This window comes from Petaurus breviceps, unplaced genomic scaffold (genome assembly GCF_028583685.1).
Source record: "Petaurus breviceps papuanus isolate PSGF00001 unplaced genomic scaffold, PetGlider_PUasm1.0 37, whole genome shotgun sequence".
In the NCBI taxonomy this organism is placed as follows: Eukaryota; Metazoa; Chordata; class Mammalia; order Diprotodontia; family Petauridae; genus Petaurus; species Petaurus breviceps.
Window position 1 is genome coordinate 31089732 of NW_027186296.1, and position 25998 is coordinate 31115729.

At 39.0% G+C, this 25998-nt stretch overlaps 1 protein-coding gene across 1 annotated transcript in view; it reads right to left on the bottom strand.

Moving 5' to 3' along the window:
- THSD4 (thrombospondin type 1 domain containing 4) overlaps nt 1-25998 on the bottom strand; it is a 927982-nt gene that overhangs the window by 758630 nt on the left and 143354 nt on the right. Inside the window, exon 4 of the mRNA XM_069098174.1 lies at nt 5024-5463. Coding sequence (XP_068954275.1) covers nt 5024-5463 — 440 coding nt within the window. The remainder of the gene's footprint in view (nt 1-5023; nt 5464-25998) is intronic.

The window sequence follows — 25998 nt, forward strand, 5'->3', positions numbered from 1 at the left end:
TGATGATGATGATGATGATGATGATGATGATGATGATGATGATGATGGCGACGACAATGATGACAATGATGACAGCCAGCAATTATATAGCACTTTAAAGTTCCAATGTACTTTACATATATTATCTCATTTGAGCCTTACTGTAGCCCTAAGAGGTAGTTGCTATTGTTATCCCTATTTCAGAGATGAAGAAACTGAGGGGTCAAGTCAGGTTCACATAGCTAGTAAGTGTCCAAGAAATGACTTGAACTCATGTCTTCCCCACTCAAAGTCCAACCACCACTCCATCTGTGAGGCTACTAAGCTTCTTCAAGTGGATTCCTAACTACTCTTCATGCTTTGAATACTCCTTCCATTTCTGCTTCACCTTTTCAAGTTTTATTAATTCTTTACTGTCCTACTCAAGTTTGGCTTCTTTTAGGAAACCTTCCCTGACCTCTCTAACATACATGATGTACTGTCTTGATTTTTCAATTATATTGAAACTATTAAGACAACTAGGTAGTATAGTGGATAGAGCACTGGGTTTGGAGTTAGGAAACCCTAATTTAAATCTTTCCTTAGGGGTCGGCCAGGTGGCGCAGTGAATAGAGAGCACTGGCCCTGGAGTCAGGAGGACCTGAGTTCAACTCTGGCCTCAGAACTTGACACATTTACTAGCCATGTGACCTTGGGCCCATCATTTAACCCTAATTGCCCTACTCTCCCCCTCCAAAAAGCAAAAAATTAAAAAAAATAATAAAGACTAAATCTCACCTTAGACACACTGGCTGTGAAAACCTTCACAAATCACTTAACTTCTGTCTGCCTCAGTTTCCTCAACTATAAAATTAGGATAATAATAACATCTATCTCCCAGGGCTGTTGTAAAGATCAAATGAGAATAGTTTTAAAGTGCTCATTGCACAAGGCACTTTATTAAAGAATAATAAATTCCTTCCTTCCTATCACAGTGTTCTGTAACATAGATGAGTATTCTTTGTCTTGTGTCTTTTTCACTTTTCCATAAGACAACTGACAGCTCCTTGAAAGTAAAAACTGTGTCTTACATTCTTTTTGTGCTATGAATAGGGTATATGTGTGTATATATATGAATATATGACATACACATATATGTGTGCATGTGTATACATACATACATATGTATGGTGTTAGACATCTAGCAGGTTTCCCAGTTTGAAGGAGCTAAGCACAACAAATCTGCAATAATTTTAGGGGCTGATAATCTTAAGAATTTCTACCATACTTTTCAGTTTTGTGATCTCCCATCACCTCTGTCTATCAAGATCCTACCTATCCCTCAAAGCCCAGCTCAAATTCTATCTCCTCCTTACCTGATCACCTAGCTAAAGGTGACTATTCTTTCCTCTGAACTCTGAACAAGCACTTTATACTTCTCTTAATACATTTATACTGCCTTGTATTGTATTTATCTGTGTACATATAATCTCTCCTTATCAGTTTTAATCTTCTTGAAAACATGTACTATATCTTATGATCTTTGTATTGACCATAGCACCTACCTCCTAATAAGCACCCAAGAAATATGGGTTTAATGAATTTCCTTTATTATATAAGTAAACAGTTCCAATTCTCCTAAAATATAAGGCATTTTAGATAGATCATCTAACAGCCTTTATCCCAAGCTTCTAACTTAAACCTGGGAGTGAAATAGGCAACTATCCAAAGAACATTCTCTTGAGGGTCACATATGCTCTGCATGTTTCTAGCAAGTGATAAATATAAGCAAATGCTATCTTCATCAGCCTAGAAAATCAAGGAAATTTGTATAAGCCCCCACACTAATATTTGGATTGTTTCAGCTGGTGCTGTCAAAGTGGAAAAGAATGATTAAAAACTTGTAATTTCAGAGTAAATAGTAACTGCATCTCCCATTACTGAATCAAAGAAAAAAAATTCTCCATTGGCAAGAAAATAAGGAGAAAGGAGAAAATTGAAAAAAGAAAGGTCTGTGGGGAGCAGGAAGGGGTCCAGAGTCTCTCCCCTATACAGTTCTTCTGTATAAAGTGAGTTTATTCTGATCTTCATCCTCACCTTGGTCTCATTTCACACCACAGTCTCCAGGACTGACCATAGGAAGACAGTGCAGATCACTAAGTCAAATAACATTTATTTAGTCAGTAAGCATTTTTTGAATGACTCCTATGTGCTGGTCACGGTGCTGAGTGCTAGTGATACCAAAGAAAAGGGAGGGGTGGGGGGAACAGTCCCTACCCTCAAGGAGGTCCCATTCTAATGGGGGCCAGGACAACATGCAAACAAACATGTACAAATTTTACACACACACACATATAATTAAACTTAATCTCAGAGTAAAGGCACTACCATTAAAGGGTACCAATAAAGGATTCTTACAGAAGGTGGGATTTTTGCTGAGACCTAACAGAAGCCAAGGAAGGCAGGAGGCAGAAGCAAGAAACATGAACATTCCAGGCGTGGAGGATACCAGTGAAAAACCATAGAACTGGAAGACAGAGGGTCTTATACAAGGAACAACAAGAAGGGCGATATCGTTAAATTATAGAGTATGTAGAGGGGAGTAAAGTATAACAAAATTGGAAAATTAGGAAGAATCCAGATTCTAAAGGGTTTTAAAAGTCAAATAAAGGATTTACTATTTGATTCTGGTGTTAATGGGGGGGGGGAAGGTAGGAGAGTTTATTAAATAGCAAAGAAAGATTACTCTTTTATTTTTATTTATTTATTTATTGCTTTTTGGAGGGCAATTGGGGTTAAATGAGTTGCCCAAAGTCACACAGCTAATTGAGTATGTCAAGTGTCTGAAGCCGGATTTGAACTCAGGTCCTCCTGACTCCAGGGCCAGTGCTCTATTCACTGCACCACCTAGCCACCCCTACTCTTTTTACTTTCAAGAAGATCCCTTTGAGGGCCAAATTTATAGACTAGATATACTGAGGTACAATCCCCTCTCCAATGCATAGGTCTTCCTGACTCCAGGTCTAGCACCATATCCACTGCACCACCTACTTGCTCTTCAGTTTTTTGGTGCTAATAAATACTTGCAAATTCCCCCACTTTAATCTAGAAGAAAGCTCTAACCTATATATTGAATCCATAGGAATTTCCCAATGCTAATAATGATAATTATCAGAAACAAATAGCAGCAGAACTCTTTACATAAGCGGTATTTGTAGATCCTATATTTGATCGCATGCAGCCATGGAGGAGAGGGGGAGAAAATTTGAAACTCAAGGGATTGTGGAACTGAATGTTCTAAACTAAAAGTAAGTAAATAATTTAAAAGACAAAAAAGAACTCTTCACATTATCTTCACAGAACTGAAGACTTAGACAGGACCCCATTGTCTACTTAGGTCCACCAACCCTTACTTAAAAAAGAATCCTTAATGTTTTGCATGACTACACATGTATAACCTACATCGAATTACTTGTCTTCTCAATGGGGGGGGGGGAGGGAAAGGAGGAAGGGAGAGAATTTAGAACTCAAAGTTTTAAATACAAATGTTAAAAACTGTTTTTACATTTAACTGGGGAAAAATTAAATACTAAATAAAAGAAAAAGAATCCTCTGTATGGTGTCCCCTCAGTAAAAAGTACTTTACTGGCAAGTAACTGTTTCATATTTGGCTTTCTAATATAATGCCTGGTGCATTTCTTTTTACCAGACCTATTATTTCTTGGAGTAGGGAGCTTTTGGTGAAGAATTACCTCTACCAATGTATATTAGCAGCTTCTCTACGATTTATAGCCTTATAAGTGGCCTAAGGCATTATAAAGTTAAGTGACTTGCCCAAAGTCACACTGGCAATATGCTTCAGTGGCAGGACTTCCCTCCAGGGCCAGCTCCCACTGTACTAGAGTGCCATAAGGACATGAGAGATGTTTAAACAAGTATTTGTTGAGAAGGGACGGCTAATACCAGACCTTCACTTAGTGACCCAAAATATGACCTACTCTTGGGATTTAAACGGGCAGGGAAAGAACAGACCTGCTGCCCCTTGAAACTTTTTCTCAAGCCCTAACAAGAGAAGAATTCTACTTTGAAGATTAACTAGAACAAAAGACTAGGGTGGGGTTGCAGTAACATTTTTAATGGCCATGAGAATAAATCAAAAGATGAAAAGAGAAGAATTAAGGCACAGTTTACAAATCCAAGCAACAGATCAACCTTCATTACCCCCACCCTGGGGTTCAAAACCCTATGTACTGAGGATCATAGCCAGTAGAACAAATAAAGGATCCAAGATATCCCTGAAGTCTGCTCAAGTCATTTGGGAATAATAAGAATTTGGCACACTCTTCCCTGAGGAGATACAGTACTAACCACTAATCATGTGTAATCTCTCTCTACACTCTATTTCTTAGTGAGCTCATCAGTTCCCATGGATTCAATTATGTCTATATAGATGACTCCCAGATATTTATCCCTACTCGTTGGCCTCTAACAAGCTATAGTTTCCTTCAAAGCTCAGCTAATGTGCCATCTTCTATAAAAGACTTTTCCTGATCCCCAAGCTGCAAGGCATCCTCCCTATACAGGCTGTTTCCCCCAATAGAATATAAGTTTCTTGAGGGAAGAAATTATTCCATTTGTTTCTTTGGCAGCCCCAACCCTAAGCACAGAGCCTGGCTCATAGTACGTCCTTAAAAATGCCTATATAATGTTGGATGATTGAGAGGAGGCATGGGATAGTGGCTAGTGATCAGGTCTTGGAGTCAGATGAGATTTGAAGCCCTCCTGCTTTTGAAACATAATACTTGTATGACCCTGGACAAGTCCCTTCACCTCTGAGTGCCTCACAAACCTTCTCAAACTATAAATTGTAGGATATTTGATGATTTGCATGCATATAGGGAATTTTCTCGATACATCAGTGAAAACACATATCTGGAACAAAAAAAAATATTTTACACAAAGAAATATTAGTTGTTTTTACTTATTAGCATTGTATCAAGATACTAATTATTAATATATTAGCAATAGATAATTAGTTTAGGGACAGGATATGTAGGTACAGTACCTTCTTTCTGATTTTGGCTCTCTCCCTCGAGAGTGAGAATGCCGGCTGCCCCTCAAGATCCCTTGGTTTAGATGGCTATCATTCCGGTCCCCAAAAGTGTAAGTGGACTGCAGTCCTGCTCTCTGATCCTGGCTTCGATGGAGGGGCACAGAGCTGCGAATGGCAGATATGACATGGCTAGAGTATGGGCTTCCTGAATCTTCACGGAGGTGCGCCCAGTGGTAGGAGAGAGCCCTTTCCGAAGTTGGGAATGGAGCCCCAGGCCTATGATAGCCTCTCATGCGGTAAGTGCTAGGAAGACAAGGTCGTGTCTGCTCCATCACACCTCCACTGCATGTCCTCGAACAAGCTGACCAAGGACCCCAAGCACCCCACACTCCTGGGATGCCTTCATTACTATCTTCTGAAGCATTAGTGGACTCTTCTATCCTCTGAGGAACCTAAAAAGAAAGGTGAATAAGTTAGGATAGGTATAGCTAATCATTAGAAGAGAAACTCAATGTCCTTTTGCTTTCTTAAAAGACCTATATTCTTATTGGGTTTTTTTTTTATTTTTATTTTTTGCTTTTTGGAGGGGGGAGGGTAGGCCAATTGGAGTTAAGTGACTTGCCCAAGGTCACATGGCTAGTTTTTGTGTTAAGTGTCTGAGGCCAGATTTGAACTCAGGTCCTCCTGACTTCAGGGCCGGTGCTCTATTCACTGCACCACCTAGCTGCCCCCTCTTATTGTTTGTTTGTTTTTTTAATTTTACATTGCCAAAATTTTCCCCAGTGTTCCTTTCCCTTCCCTTCCCAGACAGCCTCCCCATATAACAAATAATATTTTTAAAGAAGAGAAAAACATCAGCAAAACTGATCAATACATCACAAAAGTTAGAAAATATCTGCAGGATCACATTTTTAGAACTCTCAGTTCTATGACAGGTAGATTGAGGGTATCAAAGTTCTATATTTCAAAGTCATGGGAAATCAGAATTACATTGTGCAGACTGGCCCATCTCTCTCTCTGTATATATACATTCATGTTTGAGGTAACAACATAATGAACTAAAGACAATATTTGGAGTCAAAATATTTAAATTCTAACTCTGTATCTATAGGTTGCCAATTTTTCCTCCCCAAACTCAATTTCTTTCTCTGTAAAAAGAGACCCTAACATTACCATAGCTTTCCTCTTAGGGTTGTTGTGGGAGAAGTACTTTGCAAACCTTAGAGTTGGGAAGACCTGAGTTCAAATTCTAACTTAGACACAATTTTCTGATGTGAGACCCTGGGCAAGCCACTTAAACTTTTGTGGCCTTAGTTTTTTTCATCTGTAATAATAATATATATATATATAATATAAATTTTACTTCTTTGTTAACAACGGGAGTTTTAAAAGACTTAATTAACCCACTTTTGTGAATTTACAGAGCATTATTTTACTCAGGAGTTGAAAGCCTGTTCCTAGTCACTCTTTGGTTGTCCTTGAGTTGAACTGTTTAATTGGATTTGTCCTCCCAGCATAAGAGAGCATGGGGATTATAATCCCTATTTTGCACATCAAAATAATAATAATAATAATAATAATAATAATAATAATACATAAAAGCTGAGAAGGAACAACAACTCAAGATCACAAAACAAATGAGGGATGGAGGCAGGCCTTGAACTGAGGTCTCCTGGAACCCAGCCTAAGATTTTCTCTGAGAGACACTGAGTCTCCACCTAAAGCCACATTGCGAAGTTTTAAAAGGCGACCTCCTTTTGATTGCATTCCTTTCGGGGAAATGTGGCCAATATGAAAGATTTATATATCATGTTAAGTAAATGAAGACAAAGAAAGTGACTACAAGGGGGGATGGATCAGAAAGCCTAGTAATACTCTAGGGAACTTCCAGGAAGTTAGTCATATAACTAGTCACATAATCTTAGTACTAGAAGGAACCTCAAATGCCATCTCACCCAAGTTCTACCTGGAAAAAGAAAAAGAATCACTTCTACAAGATAAGTGTTATATGGTCATTGAGCCTATGACAGAAGAGCCCCAATAATTAGGAAACTTTTCCAATCCAAGTTGGGGATAGCTCTGAGTGAAATGGATGAAAGTATTTTCATAAAATGGGAGCAACAGTAACCAGAATTGAGCTCGGTCCTAACCTCGGCTAGGCCTGAGTTTCATTTTCCTATAAATGACTTGATTTCAGGGAAATCAGGTTGTCCCCCCCTTCTCCCTCCTATATGCTTTTTTAACTACCTGCCTTTGCTCAATAAGGAAAATACCTGAAATATGTGTTTGCATTGGGTACTTAGAATGTGAGGCCATACATCCCACCAATGGGAATGGAGGTCCAGATACTAGGGAGGGCTTTTGTGGATTTTCTTAGAATTGTTTGTATAGGGGTATATAACTGTCTGCTTGATCTCTGTGCAGTGCCTCCCTATACCAGTTTGCTCTGGGGTAGGTGATGCCCAACTCTCGTGAGACTTGACTAGGGAAATAAAGAGCTTCTGTTTTTGCCTTGAGAAACTTCTGTTTTTGTTTTTAATTTGGGTAAGGGTCTTGTATCCCACACAGCTCTAATTGATAGGGTGGTTCTCTTTACATTAAACTTCTTACTGCTCTTAATTCTATTCTCTGGGGTCAAGAACAAGTCCAATCTCTCTCCCATATCTACCCTAGTCAACCCTTTTAAGAATGAATACATCAATGAATAAATAAAAAAGCATTTGTTGAGTATACATTATGCCCAAGAACTGTGGTAAATACTAGGTATACAAAATAAAAGCAAAGATAATCTGTGCCTTCAGGGAGCTTACTTTCTTTTTTTTTTTTTTAGCAATTGGGGTTTTAAGTAACTTGCTCAAGGTTACACGCAAGTATCTGAGCCCAGATTCAATCCCAGGTCATCCCGACTCTGGAGCCGGTGCTCTTACTCACTGAGCCACCTGGCCTCCCCTAAGCAATTGGGGTTAAGTAACTTGCTCAAGGTTACACAGCCAGGTGTTTCCGGGTGGGTGCTAAGTATCTGAGCCCAGATTCAATCCCAGGTCATCCCGATTCTGGGGCCGGCCTCTTACTCACTGTGCTACCTGGCTGCCCCAGGAGCTTACTTTCTAAAAGCAAAATAGCATACATAGGAAAAAGGTATTGAGATGTAATAATACCATGAAAAGTTAATGTTCTTTCCATAGTGTTGGAAAAAAAAACTGCTTAAATTTTACCTTCTAGTGTGAGTCTAGTTCTCTGCTAGCAGGGGTGGTGCCCGCACACCAAGAATTCCTAAAACTGAAGAAACCACACATCTTTGATGTATTTTAATACTATGTGTTAGGTGCTACAGATATAATGAAATAGGCCCTACTACAACTAATGGACGCAGTATGTCAGCCAAAGAAATGCAATACACAGAAATGTAGCCATACTACAAACTACTAGACACAGTGTGTCAGCCAAAGGATGACATACCCCATTCAGTAGTAATACGAGTAGTAGTAATAGTGGTCATACTATTAGTTGTAGTAGTAGAAGTAGTAGTGATGGTTGTGGTGGTAGTGGTTATAGGAGTTCACATATACATAATACTTAAAAGATTTGTGAAATATTTTACATATATATATTATTTCATTTGAGCCTCAACATAACCCTGTAATGTAAGTGCTATTATTATCTTTATTTCATAGATGTGAAAACTGAGACTGAAAAATTAAATCATTTGCTCTGGGGTCAGGGATCTACTTCATCTCTTCCTGACTCAGAAACCAGAACTCTATCCACTACTCCTTCACCTCTTGAACTAGATTTTCTCATCCTAAAGAAATATAGAAGAAAATTTGCCTCAGTGGTCATTTAAGAAAATCTAATTCTGTACTTCTTTTCCACCTTCCTGGTGTTCCCTCTTTGTATATGGTTGGATTCATTGGTACAATGAATTTGTTGACACTGTGAGATGAGCCTGAGGGAGAGAAATGGAGCTTAGCAAGAGGGAATATAATTATTGTCAAGAGGGGAGGTAAAATAGTAATAATAACAACAACAACATCTACATAGTGTTTACTATAATGTGTGTCATTTTGTGGTTTTTAGTGTTCTAAATAAACCTATTCTATGCTTAATGTCTTTTTTAGCCTAATGCTGTAAGGGAAGATGAAGGCACTTTTAAAACTTTGAGAAAAAATATTGATGTGAGTAATGGTATAGGTTAAAGAAATTATTATTAGAGAGATATCCCCAGAATTGTACCCAGTCTATCATGTCAAAGATAAAGATCTGGCACTCAGGTTTCAATGTGTTAATCGAACATTTTCTCATTTTATAAGGTGATAGGAGCAGAAATTCAGAGTTAGAAAGGATTTGAGACATCATCTCGTTCAGCTCCCTCATTTTACAGATAAGGAAACTGAGGCACAGGACACATAAGTGACTTGCTAAGATAAAACAGGTAGTAAGCTTCAGGGCTATGTTTTGAACCCAGGTTTTCTGACTCCAAAACCAATATTCTTTTGATAGTCTGGGAAATATACTACTTAAAATGTTATCTACTAGTCAGAGTTCAGTTCTCTGTTAGCAAAGGTGGTGCCCCCACACCAGGAATTTCCAGAACTGATGAAATCATATATCTTTGATGTATCTGAATACTATTTTCTAGGTGCTACAAATATAATGAAACAGGGCTTACTAATACTACTGGACAGGGTGTGTCAACCCATGGTACCTTCCCTCCCATGGCACCACTCATCAGCCCAAGAACTTTTTCCTTATGTATGTTGTTTTCCTTTTAGAAAGTAAGCTCCTTTATATTCTACTAGCCAACTCCAGAACTGAGACTAGAACTCGGGTCTCCTCTATCTTCAGACCAACATGCTTTTCATTATACCTTGTGATGAATTAGATATTTAGCCAACGGACCAGATGTGTAACAAAATGTTTTCAATGTGTTTATTTAGTGCGTGACCAATCTCTTTCCTTGTTTATTTTTTTTTTGGTAATTTATTATTGTAGAACTTTATCCATTGTCATTCCATATGGACATCCCCATAGCTTAGCATTCATAACTGGGGGCTTTCACTCCATCAGTGTTCAATTTCTTGAATTTCCAAAGAATCTTCAGTGGCATAGATGGTCTAATGTGACAGTGAAGGTTTCCAATGTTAATTCTTCCAACCAGAGTATTCAAATCTCCACCATTCCTTCTTAGTGGGCACTGTAACATTTCTAATTTGTTGATTAAGTTAGTAAAGTGAATTAGTCTACAATTCTAATCCTCCAAATTCTTGAGCTTGTGACTTCCTGCCTAGTTCAAAGTGCTTCTGTTCTAGGAACGTCAAAACCATTGACCTTTTTGATGTTAAATTGTTTCTCCATCTGTCCCACACATTTAGCCTGAGTGTGAGGCATGGTTTCATGCTATCCAGAGATGCCTTCTCATCATCTGTTGCTGTACTGCTTCTTCTGTGGAGAAGTCACCAGCATACTTAATTTCCATGACTGTACACATAGACACATCATCTTCTTTAAGTATTCTTAAGACAAGTCAACAAGCATTTAAGTGCTTACTATGTGTCAGGCACTGTGATAAACCCTGTGAATGCAAAGGGAAAAGCAGTCTATGACCTCAAAGAGCTCCCATTCGAATGGAGAAGAGAATATGTAAATGACTATGTACACACTAGATAGAAAGAGAGAGAATGAGAGAGAGAGAGAGAGAGAGAGAGAGAGAGAGAGAGAAAGAGATGAATAGGTGGATATATACACATGGATAAACTGGAAGTAATCTCAAAGGCAAGGTACTAGCATTGGGGGTTGGGGAGACTGGGGGAGGCTCCTTGCAGAAGATGGGCTTTTAGCTAATACTTGAAAGAAGTCAGGAGGTAGAATTGAGGAAGGAGAGGACTCCAGGGAAGGAAGACAGCCAGTGAAAATGCAGATTCAAGAGCACAAGTGTCATGTTCTGGAAGCATCAAGAACACCAGAATCCCTGGATTACAGAGAATTTAGAGGGAAACAAAGTCTAAGACTGAAAAAAGTGGAAAGGAACCAGATTCTTTTTAAGATAACTCACAAGTAATATGTCAGAGCCTGAGATATGGCATTCCCAACCCTACTTTGAGTGTCTTCCCATAGTAGAACTTGCCTTATGCCTATAATTTGTTTTTCTGTCCAGTTAGTACTGAGCTCTAAGAACACAGTTTGAAAGAGAAATATTTAGGGATATCTTAATTATCTCAGTCTTTACCAGTCTTTTTATTTGACCTAGATTATGTAATGAGTTTTTTAAACTTCCACAAAATAATTGTTTCTGCAAAATCATCTAAAAATAATTGCTACGAAATAAAAGCAGTAATTGTCCTTGATGAAATGAGAGACTAAAGAGGGTATGTTTATTCTCATTTTAAGTACCTTTCCCAGGGTCACACAGTAAGTGTCTGAGGTCAGATTTTAACTCTGGTCCTCCTGACTCTAGGGCTGGTACTCTATCCACTGAGCCACCTAACTGGCACACCATTCATTCTCAATAATCTTGGTGAGCCCACTACCTTTTAAAATGAACACTCAATCTCTGAGGCCATCTCACACTACAATATGCTTCTGCCTTGTCAGTCATTCTCTCATTGATGAGTTCCCTTTAGGACCTCCACTTTGGAGATAGGTGCAATCTGGCTCTGCTTCTTTATTGCCTTTATAGCTGTGCTTCTGACTCCAAGAATTTTATCACTGTGACTCAGCTATCCCAATCTGGAACTCCCTTAAGCACTTAGGTCCTTCTCACCTTGCAATATCACCCTAGGGCAAGGAACATTGGCTCCCTTCGCCCACTGATGAGTCCTTTTAGGGGTCTCCATTTTGGGATGGGCCCAAGCTATCCAAGCTTTATTCCTCTACCAGCTGATCTTTTCCCTCCAAGACTTTGTCAACACAGGTACCTCATGAGGATATCTATTATCTCCCCCTCCTTTCCAGCTCCTTTTCATGTGTTGTCTTTTCTGGTAAGTTCCTTGAAGGCAGTAAGTGTCTTTCCTTTGACTTTCATTTGTATCCTTAGCACTTAGTACAGTGTCTAGCACACAGTAAGCTCTTGATAAAAGCTTGCTATCTACCTACTTACATTGTTAAATAAAGACACAATTTGGTTTCCCAGGCAAGGCACACTAGTCTTGGAGCCAGCAGACCTGAATCATGTCCCAGCTCTATGTGGCTGGACGATGACTGTCATCTGGTCTCTCTAAGCCTACTTTCCTCACTTGCAAAATGAGGGAGTAATGACACCAACACGCTCCTCCCCATTGGGTTGCTGGGAGGAAAGTGCTTTGTAAATTGTAAGGCACCATAAAAATAAAACTTTTTTATTAAAGCTACACTGCTGTAATTATGTTGGAATGGGAAGAAATCCTGAAGTCCAATACTTGCTAGATGGAGGATCTGTTAGAAATTTTATTCTTTTAATAAGCCTGAAAAACAATGTAACATTCTCTAACAATGGGCTCACAATGTGTAAAACATCACCAATGTTTAAGCTTTAAAATTAGGACGATTTTTCCTGGCAATTGCTAATGGCTCTTCTAATAAAGCAAAAAGGAAAAGTATGGGGCAGGCAGAGAGGGCAGCGACCATCTTTTTCTTTGCTTGATTGCAAAGGTCAAGGATAGTCATTTCTATATGGGGCTTTAAAATTTGCCGGACACTTTATAAACATTATCAACTCATTTGACTCTCAGAATAACATCTTGAGATACACTACAGCTATGAATGTGAGTAATGGATTTGATCCTGTCCAATTGTGCCTTCCCATTTTCTGCTGCTCTACTGATTCTTCTGTGACATTATCCCCATTTTATAGATAAGGAACCTGAGGCTCAGAATGGTAAGTAACTTATTTGTGGTCACACAGTTAATAAGAGTCAGAGGCAGGATTTGAACTCTGGCCTGTGTGACTCTAAGTTCAGCATTCTATTCACTATATCACATTACCTCTCTTCATAAACTAGGATTACTTATGTCTATATGTATTTCAAGTTGCTTCTATACAATATTAACTCCCCAGAAGTAGTTTAACTCAAATTGTATACATTTGCAATATTTTCCAAAGAAATCTTCTTTCCAGACAATCAAAAGCTTTTGCAGTTTTGAATGCCAGTGATGGCATGGATGACTTGTACATTTCACAGTAGTGCATATAGTTTTAAGTTTTCCTTGTGTTGTTTGCCAAATGCCTGTTCATGATAAATCTATTTGGGTCAGGATGCAGATATTCTCTAATTATCTTACACATTTTTAGAAGGCACTCAAGAAAGGTTTATTGAATAGAATTAGGTATGAGTTCAACAAGCCTCTGCCTTATTTAGGATTGATTGGGTCTATAAAACTCAGGGTTTTATTTGGTTGTGTTTTGATTTTGTTGGGGGGGGGGTGTGGGAATAGGTGCGCAGTCATCAACAGATCTGGGCAAGACAATGATGCATGTCTTTGTCCGTGATTTGGTAATTTCACCATCTGCTAAAATTCCACTGAATAGCTCCAGTAAGTGATCTTTAAGCACTCCTTGGAATATTTTATAAAACCTATTTCAACCTGCTTGATGTTTTTCTGAAGATGTCCAATGGACTTTCCCCTATTTTATTTTCTGTTTTGCTGGTATTCTCCCACCTGTGAGCCTTTCCTTAGCCATACCTTCTAAGTGTAAGCCTAGGAATTCGATCAGTTCAGTGACCTGTGGTTGGCTTGAGAAGTGTATAGTAGTATAGCATTTTGCTAACTCTTCCTAAAGATCTTTAGCATTATATAGACTTAGCGGGTCTGGTTTAAGTCGAATCAGTAGACTTAATTCAGTTTTGCAGAAAGGTAGCTAGTAACAGTTTATTCAATATTGCTCTATTTTCATGAAAAACCTTCTCTATAGATCCTTTGGCTTACTCCCACTCTGGATTGGTATCCCAGCACTGGAACACACAGATTTTTTTTCTTTTCTCTTTACTTTTTACTTTAATAGGTAGTTCTAGTGTTCTTTCCTATAACCAATGCTTAGACTACATCCCTAAATATTGTAAAAGTTTAGAGGACCTCACATGAAGGCTAGTGGTGAAAGTAGTTAGTAATGGCTAAAAATTCCACTATTACTCTGTTATGTAACAAAATTGAATCGTTAAGCCTCTGGTCTCATCCCTTATCCTCTTTACTTTGGAAAAACTTTCAGAAAACCCAGACATGGTCTGAGTATGTTATTATTCCTCTCAGCTGACATACTGAAACTCTCTCCAAATGATGAAATTTAAATATAAGCCAGGCTTTGAATAAGTTGTATGTCTAAATGAATAAAAAGTAGAATCCCTTGAAGATGGGCTTAGTACTCTCCAGCTGTCTGTGAAAGCGGAGTATGTGCAGATACCCACAGAATGGACCTTGGATCCCTGTTCCTCAGGAGTTACAGATGGACAGCTTGATTTAACTTTGCATTCAATCACCATAGGGCATTCAAATTTCCACTAGTCTTTCATTGTTCAATCCTGAATGTTTGCAGTGTTTCAAAGGCTTGAGATGTAAATTCCCGTGGTTGGACCCTAAAAGCATAAACTGAACCTAACCTCAAAGTCTCTTTCATTCAGTTATCTTAAACAAAGACTTCGTTACCAACCATTAGGATCTTTCTCAAGTCTTTGGATAAGAAATAAACAGTTTTAAGCTGCCAATATAGCTTCTCTTGCTCTGAGGTCCCCCTGGCAATCAGTACCCTCGGATTTTTCAGCACTGGTAGATTAGATTGTTTTCTGTGTATTTCTTGTAATGTGACCACATCAAACTTATTCCTTTAGGAGTTCTTCAATTATTATAGTTCCAGGGAATTCTATTATATTACTCTGCCATTTTTGTAATAAAACATTAGCTAGCTTTCAGATATAGTCCCATTTTCTAAATCAACATATTAGAAGCTTGAGCTCCAAGCCCAAAATGGAAAGAAAAGTAAATATGCATGCACACATGTACACACACACACACATCTAGATACATGCTCTTTAAAATAAAAACCTCTACCCACAGCATTTCTGTCATCTAAATTGCTGGTAAACCCAGGTGATTGGATAGGGTGTCTTATCTGGAGTCAGAAAAACTCCAAGAAGTTCAAATACCACTTCAGATGCTTATTACCTCCATAACCCTGAGTCATAAAATGAGGATATGAATAGCACCTACCTCACAGGGCTGTTGTAAAGTATGAAAGAGACATGTAATATGCTTTAAACCTTCAAGTACTACATTAAGGTTAGTTATTATTGTTATTATTACAAAGTCTTTACAAAAGTATGTCTCACAGCCTCAGACACTTAACACTTACTAGCTGTGTGACCTTGTGCAAGTCCTCTAACCCCAACTATCTGACCCTCCCCCCCCTGGAAAAAAATAATGTATGTCTCAGCTCAAACACTTAAAAGCAAATCACTTAGCCTCCGTAGGCCTCAGTTTTTCATGTAAAATGAAGAGGTACAATAGATCAGAGGTGTCACATACACCATCCACATGTATCCATAACAATCCTGAGGAGGGCCCAAAGCAGTTAAATGTAATTGGGGAATACTTAAATAAATAAATAAGTATCTGATAAAATATGGAAAATACTGCACTTTAATATTGTCGATGCATCACCCAGAAGGATTCTTATGTACAGTTTAGTGATTCTCCTTTGTGTCTGGATTGACACCCGTGTACCAGATGATCTCAGTTCTATTCTAATCTCCACAGTCCTAGGGTACTTCTATTTCTAACTGTAAAAAGAGAGAAAATCCATGTACTTCCTACTTCACAGGGTTGTTGTGAGGATTAAATATGGTAATACATGCAAAATGCTGTCTAACTCTTAAAGCCTTATGTTAATTTAAGCTCTTATTATCTCCCATCAGTCTCTGTTGGTATCCATGTAATGTCAAAAGGACATGAGGAAGCTTCCAAGTAGGCTGGGTGTGTGGACTCATAGGGTGTGTGGATTTATGGGAACACACAGACAACTGTTACATAGAATGACTACATGTGGAGAAGACTGCAATCTGAATCATTGCAGGGAACACTCACATTCATGAGATCACAAACCTCCGGGAGAATTGGATGGAAACCTGAATCCTTCTGTCACATTTTTTACCCAGGATGTTTTTCTAATGGCCGTGGACCACCAGAATCATAAGTAGTGGTTTAAATAATGCAATTTTTTTTTTCCTGGGCTACAATTGTTTGTTTGTTTTTCTTTTTCTCTTCTTTTTCTTCTTCCCCTTGAAACAAATACTTTTGAAGTGAAAGGTTTCACTTCAACATTTTCTAAACTTCTGTGGGATCCCCTGCCTGCAAAAATTATCTTTATATGGCGTGCACAGTTGGAAAAAAAAAACGTACACCCTGATGCTACTTAACTTTGTCAGTCTCTAAGGCGTCTGTTTCCTTTTCCCCTCTCCTCAAACTCTTTTTCTTAATGTCTCTAGGCCTGGATACACTTACTCTGGCAGTTGAAGGATTCCCTGGGCCTTTACTTCTTTTGGTATGTACGCCGATTCTTATGTCCATGAAACTCTCTATAAAGTTCCTTAGGCATGCATTAAGCTTTCTTTGATGACAAACCCCTACCCAATAACCCCACCCCAGTATGTGTTTACTATCATTGGGGTTTTCCTTTGTTCCGGTTGCAATACTTGTGCTAACTGGTTCAATATGAGGTCTCCTATATCGTTTCCTTATGTTCTTTCTCCCAATTCAGGAAGACACAAGCCATTCTCCTTCCATTTACTGACATACTCTTCCAACTTGAAAACAAGATCTGCTTGAGTGCTGAACTTACAAGGCTGAACTTGAAGGTCATAAGACTTAAAATCAAATCTTAGGCCTGCCAGTTACTACCTATATGACCCTGAGCAAATCACTTTACCTCTCTTGGCCTCAGTTTCCTTGTCTATAAAATAAGCGTGTTGGACTAGATGACCTCTGAGGTTCCTTATGGATCTGAATTTACTATCCTAAAACCCTAATCTCTAAGTTGCTCCATGTGTTCTTTTAAGGCAATCATAACTCCTCTCAGGGAGGTCATCTAGTCCAATCCATTAAATTTACAGATGAAGAGACCGAGGTACACAGAAGTGACTCAATCAAGATCACACAGGCAGTAAATAGATCTGTGATGTTTATAGAGGACAGCTAGGTGACACAATAGAGTACCAGGCTTGGAGTCAGGAAGACCTGAGTTCAAATGTGACCTCAGACACTTACTAGGTGTGTGATCCTGGGCAAATCACTTAACCCTGTTTGCCTCAGTTTCCCTACCTATAAAATGAGCTTGAAGAGAAAAAATGGCAAATTATCAAAGAATCTTTGCCAAGAAAACTCCAAATGGGGTCACAAAGAGTTGGACATTACAGAAAACAACTGAACAAAATTCATTCAATAAGAATTTTCCTCTTCATCCTGGATTTGTGTTAAACTTCATCCTCTTCTCTGCGACAACAGAGCCTCATGATTCCATAGCAAAAGAAAAATCAAGAAAGAGAAGAGAAAAGGAATTTCTATATCAATTTTCTAAAATGACCTGGCATCAACTAGCTTTCTTGCCTCATTCTTCTTTGACAACTAAGGGATTTTCTGGGGAGTGAGATAGACAGTCTTCACTGTACATGTGTGCTGGGCACAATGCTGAGACTTAATCCTGTCCAAAGAGGCAGCTGTTTCATGAAGAGACCTACCAGTACCTCTTCATTAATATAGTGACTTACACATTGCAATTAATATTTGTTGAATGAGGTCAGTGATTCACCTAATTATGATAACCTGCAGTTATATGGTACTTTACAATCACAAAGCACTTATATTCATCTTACTGCTTGACTCAATCAATCATCATGCATGTTCTATGGACTGATGGAGTGTGGGGGCAATAGTAAGGTGACTAGTATGGCAGAATTGGAAGGTTCTTGGGAAGTAATAAAAGGTAATAATGCAAAGATAAACTGGGGCTAGTTAAGGACAAGTCTTGAACTCACAGCTGAAAAGTTTGAACAAATCAGGTAAGCAATAAGAAGCCAGAGTAGAAAGCAATAGCTGAGGAGAACAAGGGGTATGTAAGAGGGTACTCATATCAGATAAGCTAAATCTTTTCAGCAAAGATTCAAGGCCAACTGAAGGAAGGGGTTAAAGGGAGAGTGGTGGGAAGGAGAGTTAAGGATTACAGAGAAAGTGGAAGTTAGTGGAATTTATTCACTGGGGAAACAAGCTAGGAGATGAATTGAAGAAAAACAGGAAAGAAGTTACAAGGGTTTTGTTTAATTTTTTTTCTTTTTCCAATGGGAGGTTTGGAGGCCAGGGTAAGAAGAAGGATATGCTGAAGCCAGATCTATCAGCATGCCTGCTCATAAGAACCAATAACTAAATTTTCAGAGCAAGCATTTACAATTCATAAATTAGCAAATGATACAAATCTGTGCTAGATTTGTTTTGTTGATTATCTAGACTTAATAAAGGGAAAGAGCAAATGTTAATATGCAGATTAATCCTAAAAATGTGTCATGCATGTTTTCTTTTTGGAAAAAAAAAGGAAAGGAAAGAGAGTCATTAAAGCATTTTCTTTAAGAATTCTCTTTAAGAAGAGAATAGAAGGAAGGCCTGAAAGAAGTACAGAAAAACAGGATAGCTTTGAAAGCTGAATTTAGTATATACTTAAAAAGAAAAGTAAGCTATACATAACAGAAACTGGCAGCTTCATATCCAATCCTCTTTTTCTGTTCACACACACACACACACACACACACACAGAGGCATGCACAGAAATGCACATTTTTCTGGGATTAAGTTCAGAATTTATAAAATAAAAGGAAAGTGGTAAGGAGAGAGGTTAATTTGAACAACTGGACTTATATGTCTATCGGGTTTTTTAACAAACGTTTTTTACACTCAGGAACAAAACACACAGATCATGGAATTATAGAATTTCAAATGGAAGGGGGCCTTAGAGATAGTGGTGTGATTCAAGGTTAGTGGTAGGTGGGAAAAACTTGGTGGAAAAAGAGTGTCTTCAATGTATTGAGAGTTAGAGAGAATATGCTGATGTGGTTAGAGAGTTGGGAGCAGGGAGCATAGAAAAACTGGGGACTAATTATCTGAGAAGCAGAAAAGGAAATTGAAATTATTGAACTACAAGATCATACAGCAGATCAAGAACTACAAAGGACTTGAGACCATCTAATTCAACTTTGTCTTTTTATATAAGAGGAAACTGAGGCCCATGGAAGTTAGGTGACTTGCCCACGGTCAGGCAGCTAGTATTTATCAGATGCAGAACTTGAATTCAGGTCCCTGGAGTTCAGAGTCAATATTCTTCAGGACAGAGATGAGGTTTTGTGGGTGTAAAAGGACAGAAGCTAACAGGTAAAGAGATTATGAACATGTTTTGCTTCCTGAGAGTTAATTATAAGAGAAAGAAACATGTCAAGACTGGGAGGGGGAAGAATGGAAATAAGTCCCCTAGAGTGAGAAGGGAGGAGCCCTACTCCTTGGTATTAAATGATTTCATAATTCCATATCATCACCAGCAAATTTGTACTAAGAATAAAATGAAGCATTTTCAAAATATTTAAGTTCAACAGAAATACAAATCAAGGTGATATTTCACTGGTTCCTAATTTTTTTTTATTTATTTACTTTACCAAGTTAAACACGACATCTGTTCTTCATTGAATTCTAATCACATTTAAAGTTTGAATTTCTTAAGTCTGGTTTTGGGGGAAAATTGGAAAAAGTAGATTTACTCTGAGTCATATAACAGAGTCAACCCAGAAGCAAACTCTCCAATAAATATACCTTGGAGTTTCAGCCCAGAGAGCAAAACTTCAGGAAACTGAGAGCAAATGAAAACACTGGAGTGATATGTACCAAACTTTCCTCATCTGTACAAAAAAAAAAGAGGCTGGAAATGATTGCTCAATTTCTTCCTGCTCTAACATTCTGTGACTACATTACCTAGTAATACCTGAACTTCAAAATCAACTCTTCTAAAAACTTTTGAGATAGTGCAATTCGTGAACAATTCAACTTAGTAGGGGATCTGTAAATACAATTAGAAGATGAACTATATGGTATTTACTGAATAAAAATATGTGATGGTACTTGGGTACTGTCCAAGTTCACACTTTAGAGTGTCTAATTCTTACCCCCCCCAACATCAATGTCAGCACCAGTGAAGGGGAAAAAAAGAGAAAGTTAGATTTTTTTTTTCAAAAGATTAAAAGCTAGAATAAACTTTCAAAACTTGGCACAGGATTTGGAACTAGAAGGGACCTTATATACCATCTAGTCTAAACCTCTGGCTTCAGAGCTAGAATTTGAACTTAGATAATCCTCCCTGACTCCAAATCTAGTCTACTTTCTACCACCCTGCCTCGAGGGTAGAGCAAAAATGGACAGAACCCATGAAATAGTGAAAGATGAATCTCATACATTTAATATTCTTCATGAAAATGAAACTGTTTGAATAAATAACATAGAAAACTGATGAGGCATGAGGGACAGATGAGAAGGAGAACAAGAATAAACAGAGAGAGTGATGGACAGGAACAAACTACCAACATTCTCCTTTAGGAGTTCTGCTTTCTCTTCCTATTTCTTAGGGAGTTTAGAGCTCAGTAGGTCACAATGTAAAGTGGAAAGACCAGAAGAAGCATTCAATTTGGAGTCAGAGGTCTGACCTGCATTCAAATGATACCTTGGAAGCTGACTTCCTGTGACTATGGATAAGTCATGTGACCTCTCTGGGTCTCAGTTTCCTCCTACATAAAATGAGACCTGGACATCTGTAAAATGAGCCTCATAAACAATAGCTTGGTTGGGGTGAAGATGAAAGAAAGCTCTCACTTGTTGTAAAGCTCATATGCTTCTCAGAGCACTAGAAATCATTTCTTGTTTAGGATGATTTAGAGGCAGAAGTGACTAATCCAATCTCTTCATTTTACATATGAGGAAACTGAGGCATAGATTGGTCAAGTGCCTTGTCCAAGATCATACAGGTATTAAGTGATAGACTGGCCACGTAACTAGAGAAATCACTTCATCTCTGAAGTGGGTAGGGGCAGCTAGGTGGCACAATGAATAGGGCACTGGCCCTGGAGCCAGGAGAACCTGAGTTCAAATCTGGCCTCAGATACTTGACACACTTACTAGCCATGTGACTTTGGGCAAGTCACTTAACCGCAATTGCCCTCAAAAAAAAAAAGTGAGGGGATAATAATATTTATGTTATCTATCTCACAGGATTCTTGTGAGGAAAAATGTTGCACAGAGCTTAAATAAACCACACATGTAAATGTGAATTATTATTATTGATGATAATGGCAGATGTTGCTTAAGCTATTGTAAGAATCCCAGCTGTGTGAATGCCTTTGGATCCCATCATTACCATCCCAGTTCCCCTCATGCAGTGTGAGCTCTCAGAGATATAGAATGGAACCAGATCAGGGAACAGCTGCTTTAGCAATGAGCATAAATGATTTTTGCCTGGATACAAACATGTTTTTTTCTAACGTGATTGTAAATGAGATCAGAGCCTACGGTGGCAGACGGGTGGCTGCTCTCTGAACTCACAAGTATTGCATTTAGCTATGGGACTTTCACTCTTCAAACCCCGAAATTCCATGACTTTTAACCCAGCCCCCCTTTCCATCTCTACCCAGAGCCACTGGACACGAGCCCATTTCAGTGTTTGTAAAAACATACAAAACTATAGGTTTGCATTGAAATAGCTTTCTCCATTCTGCCTAAAGAGGCAGTCACACACTGAGCTGAGGACACCATGGACAAAATACCTTTAAAAAATAACAGAGGAGGAAAAGGTGAAGATATCAGAACAAGGTAGGAAGGGGGAAATCTATCTAATTTCTTTTTTTCCCCCCTAGAGTAGCTCTTCAGTTATTTGCCACTTTTTATTTGCTTCAAGCACTGAAGCACAGAAAGCCAGAGCTTAGGTTTGAACTCCCAGCTAGCTCCCTCTACCCCATCAGAAGAGTCACCAAACAGCCTGACCCAAGCAAGAAAGACCTTTATGGAATGCAATTTTGCAAAGAAGGCTCAAAGGCATCACTACAATACGTAAAGCTAGGCCAAGGCAAAATGATGGAATTATGTAAATATTTGGATGTGGTCGGCATAATCGGAAACACTCCCCCTTCTGAAGCTGACCTTCCTCTTTCATCACCAGCCACATGAAAATAGTATTCGGGTATAACGAGCAAATAATACGAAGCATGTGCTTCAGCACCAAGCGCTTTGTACGTTGCTACAGAGTTACTTGGGAAACAGAAGCAGATGTCTCTGTGTTTAAGGCCTGTTTTTTTCAGTGGCTTGTCCATTTGGCATCAACCTATTAAACGCAATTGCCTATCTGCAACCCAATCCATCCAGGACAGACAGTCAAAATAATGAGTAATACTTGCAATAAATAGCACTGGCTTCTGAATATAGACACTGATTTGGGGAACAGCTCCCTTCCAGGGGAGAATTCAGTCTGGTGAGTTGGTCATTTGTATCTGGGTCAGTAAATTCAAGAAACGTTTACTAAAGAGCACCTTGCACAGTGTACAGATCCTGTGTAGATGCAAAGAGGAATAAGACAGGTGTGTTTGTCCTCAAGAAGCATAAAATCTCCTGAGGGAAATAATGCATGATAGCTAGTAGAAGGTAGCTTCCTTGTTGGCAGAGTAGGACCTGTTTTTACTTTGGTATCCTCAGATCCGAGATACCTTGTATCTGACACACAGTCAGCATTTAATAAATGTTTGCTGAATGAAGACATGAACACAAAAAAGCATGACACCACGTAAATTTGGGCAGTGTTTGGGAGAGGTACAAAGTGCTATACGTAACTTAAAAAGAGAAAGATTGCATTTGATCGGGAGGGGAGCTGGGAAGAGGGCTGGAAGAAATGTCCTAAAAGAAGAGGCATTAGCTCTGGATCTTGAAGGATGGCACGAATTCCAGCAGAGTTGAAAAAGACATTCTGGGCAGAGGAAGGTGGGTTGACGTCTTCAGGGAATGGTAAGGGGTCTGCTTTGGCATGGTTTTAGACCATGTTGAGGAGAGTACTGGGAGGTAGGTAAATATTCACAATTCCCAGAGAAGTTGCCGGCTGATGTGCCCCTATGATGAATAGAAATCAACAAGATTTGTCTTTAACTTGTCAGCACCCCTCATTGCTCAGAGCAGGAGTCCAATAAGCAATTGTTGATTGAGGTGAAAATGAAAGAAAGCTCTCACCTTTTGTCAAGTTCCTATGCTTCTCAGAGCACTAGAAATCACTTCTCGTTTCAGATGACAGAATCACACATTTAGAAGTAAAAGGGACCATCTAGTCCAATGCCTTCAAGAAACTGAGGCACAGATTGGTCAAATGACTTGTCCAAGATCACACAGGTAGTAAATGACAGAGCTGAGAGTTAAACGTCTGACTACAAATCTGGCACCTTTTCTATTGCTGCCTCTTATCACAGATTATGACAATGCATTCTTCTAGCTGATGACCTCTGTCAAGATGCTAACACCAAAACAACCAAACAAACAAAAAACACCCTAAAGTCAGAACCATTAAAGGAATATTTCATCAGAGGAAAAACCAGATTTTAAGTCAAGAATCCAAGAAACTGACAAACAAACCCCCACCCTATAAATTAAGTGAGACTGAAATGGAAGAAAAACTCAAACACAAAGAACCATCAGTTTCAGTCAACTACCATTATTAAAACATTGATTTTATTTCATGTACACACACATACACATACATGCATGCATGCATTCATACATGCATGCATGTATTCATGCACACACACTCAGGGTAAAAGTACTGATATTAGAACACTAAAATATGCCTAAAGGATACTGGAATTGGCTAAATTTTCCTTAAGTCAGAATTAGAGGTAATTAAGAATTCTATAGGGGCAGCTAGGTAGCCCAGTGAATAGAGCACCATCCTTGGTGTCAGGAGGACCTGAGTTCAAATACAACCTCAGGCACTTAATACTTACTAACCGTGTAACGTTGGGCAAGTCACTTAACCCCAATTGCCCTGCCTTCCCCCCTCCAAAAAAAAGAAAAAAAAAGAATTCCATAACTACCTTTAAGATACTAAGTATAATATTTGACTGACAACTCTGACTCTTATCATGATACTCTTATCTTTTGGGGGATATAGCATCTGGAAGCACCTCTAGTGCCATTCATTTCATCCTGGAACAACCTTCCACCTCCCCTTTATTATGATTTCTGTTCCAACCTTTTAAATCAAAGTGCTACCCCTCACAGGACAGCTAGGTGGCAAAGTGGATTAGAGCACTGGGCCTGGAGTGAAGAAGACTCATCTTCCTGAGTTCAAATTTAGCCTCAGACACTTACTAGCTGTGTGATCCTGGGCAAGTCACTTAACCCTGTCTGCCTCAGTTTCTTCATCAGTAAAATGAGTTCAAGAAGGAAATGGCAAATCAGTATCTTCAAGAAGAAAATCTCAGATGGACTCACAAAGAGTCAGACACAACTAAAAAGACTGAACAACAGGGGCAGCTAGGTGGTACAGTGGATAGAGCACTGGCCCTGGAGTCAGGAGGACCTGAGTTCAGGTCCAGCCTTAGATAATTGACACGCTTACTAGCTGTGTGACCTTGGGCAAGTCACTTAACCCCAATTGCCTTGCCTTCCCCACTCCAAAAAAAATACATTAAAAACAATCTAAAAACAAGACTGAACAACAAAGCCACCCCTTAGATAAGCAATGCTATGGGGTGCCAAGAGGTATCCCTGCTGAGCCTAAGACACAGTCAAAGAATTGTGATTTCTCAGTTGTATGAACTCCTACGAATCATAAGGCAACCTGACTGTGTAACTTAGTAGATGGTAACAAGTCAACAATTTATTAAGCACTTACTATTTGCCAGGTACTATGCTAAGTACTTTTCAAATGTTACCTGATTTGATACTCACAATAATCCTGTGAGCTGAAGTACTATTATGACCCCCATATTACATTTGGGGAAACTGAGGCAGACAAACTAAGTTTATGAATCTGGATTTGAACCCAAGTCTTCCTGACTCCAGACCTAGCACTCTATCCACAGCAGAGAGTCATGTGAGGTGCAAAGAACAAGTGGATTGCTCAGTGTCCCCCAGTTAGTAAGTTTCAGAAGCAGGATCTAAACCACAGAGCCCAGCACTCTACCCACCAGCCCCTCTGCCTCTTTAGAGAATATTTACAGTAATTTAAATTCTTTCCTCAGTGTGGCTATCCCCTTCATCAAATACGCAGATCACCACCGTTCCATGTGTGCCCATCCTGAGTGAGTTTTATGCATGAAATCTCCAACAATTTGGTAGGCCTTCCTCCTCTTTTAGACTTCAACATTGCCCATCTGCTCTCATTCTTGTTACATGACCATCCCACCTCCTCTCCCCAACATTTGGTCACCAATTATGTATTTTATTCCACTTCATCATCTTCTAAGCATACTGCAGACCCTGTCTGCCTACAATGGATCTTTCCATTGCTCTCTGAGCTGCCAATAATTTTAGCTCCTCTGTGATCACTGTGTTCCAGGATTCAAAGCCATGTAGCAGAACCAGGGTAGTGCTGATATTACTTCTTTAAAATGGGCCTTCTCAACAACAAATAGTTTGGGATCATTATATATGCAATTTCCCAAAAGCAATCCAGCTGCATCACCTCTTCCTGCTTTCCAGGCCCAATTCATTATTTATCTGCAGCACGCATAGAAGATATATACTATGATGGACTAACTCAGTGAGTTGTCTATCCCATAGCTGTGCATATAATTTTGGGGGGAAGTAAGGAGCCTAGATCATTGCTTTGATCAGGGTATAGGAAGCTCCCACTAAGGAACATCTCTCTACCAAAGCAGATTGGTATCTCTTCCACAACTTAAAGTCATAAAGTCTGTTCCTGAGGCACCAAAAGATTAAGTAATTTGACCGTGCATACACAGCCAGTG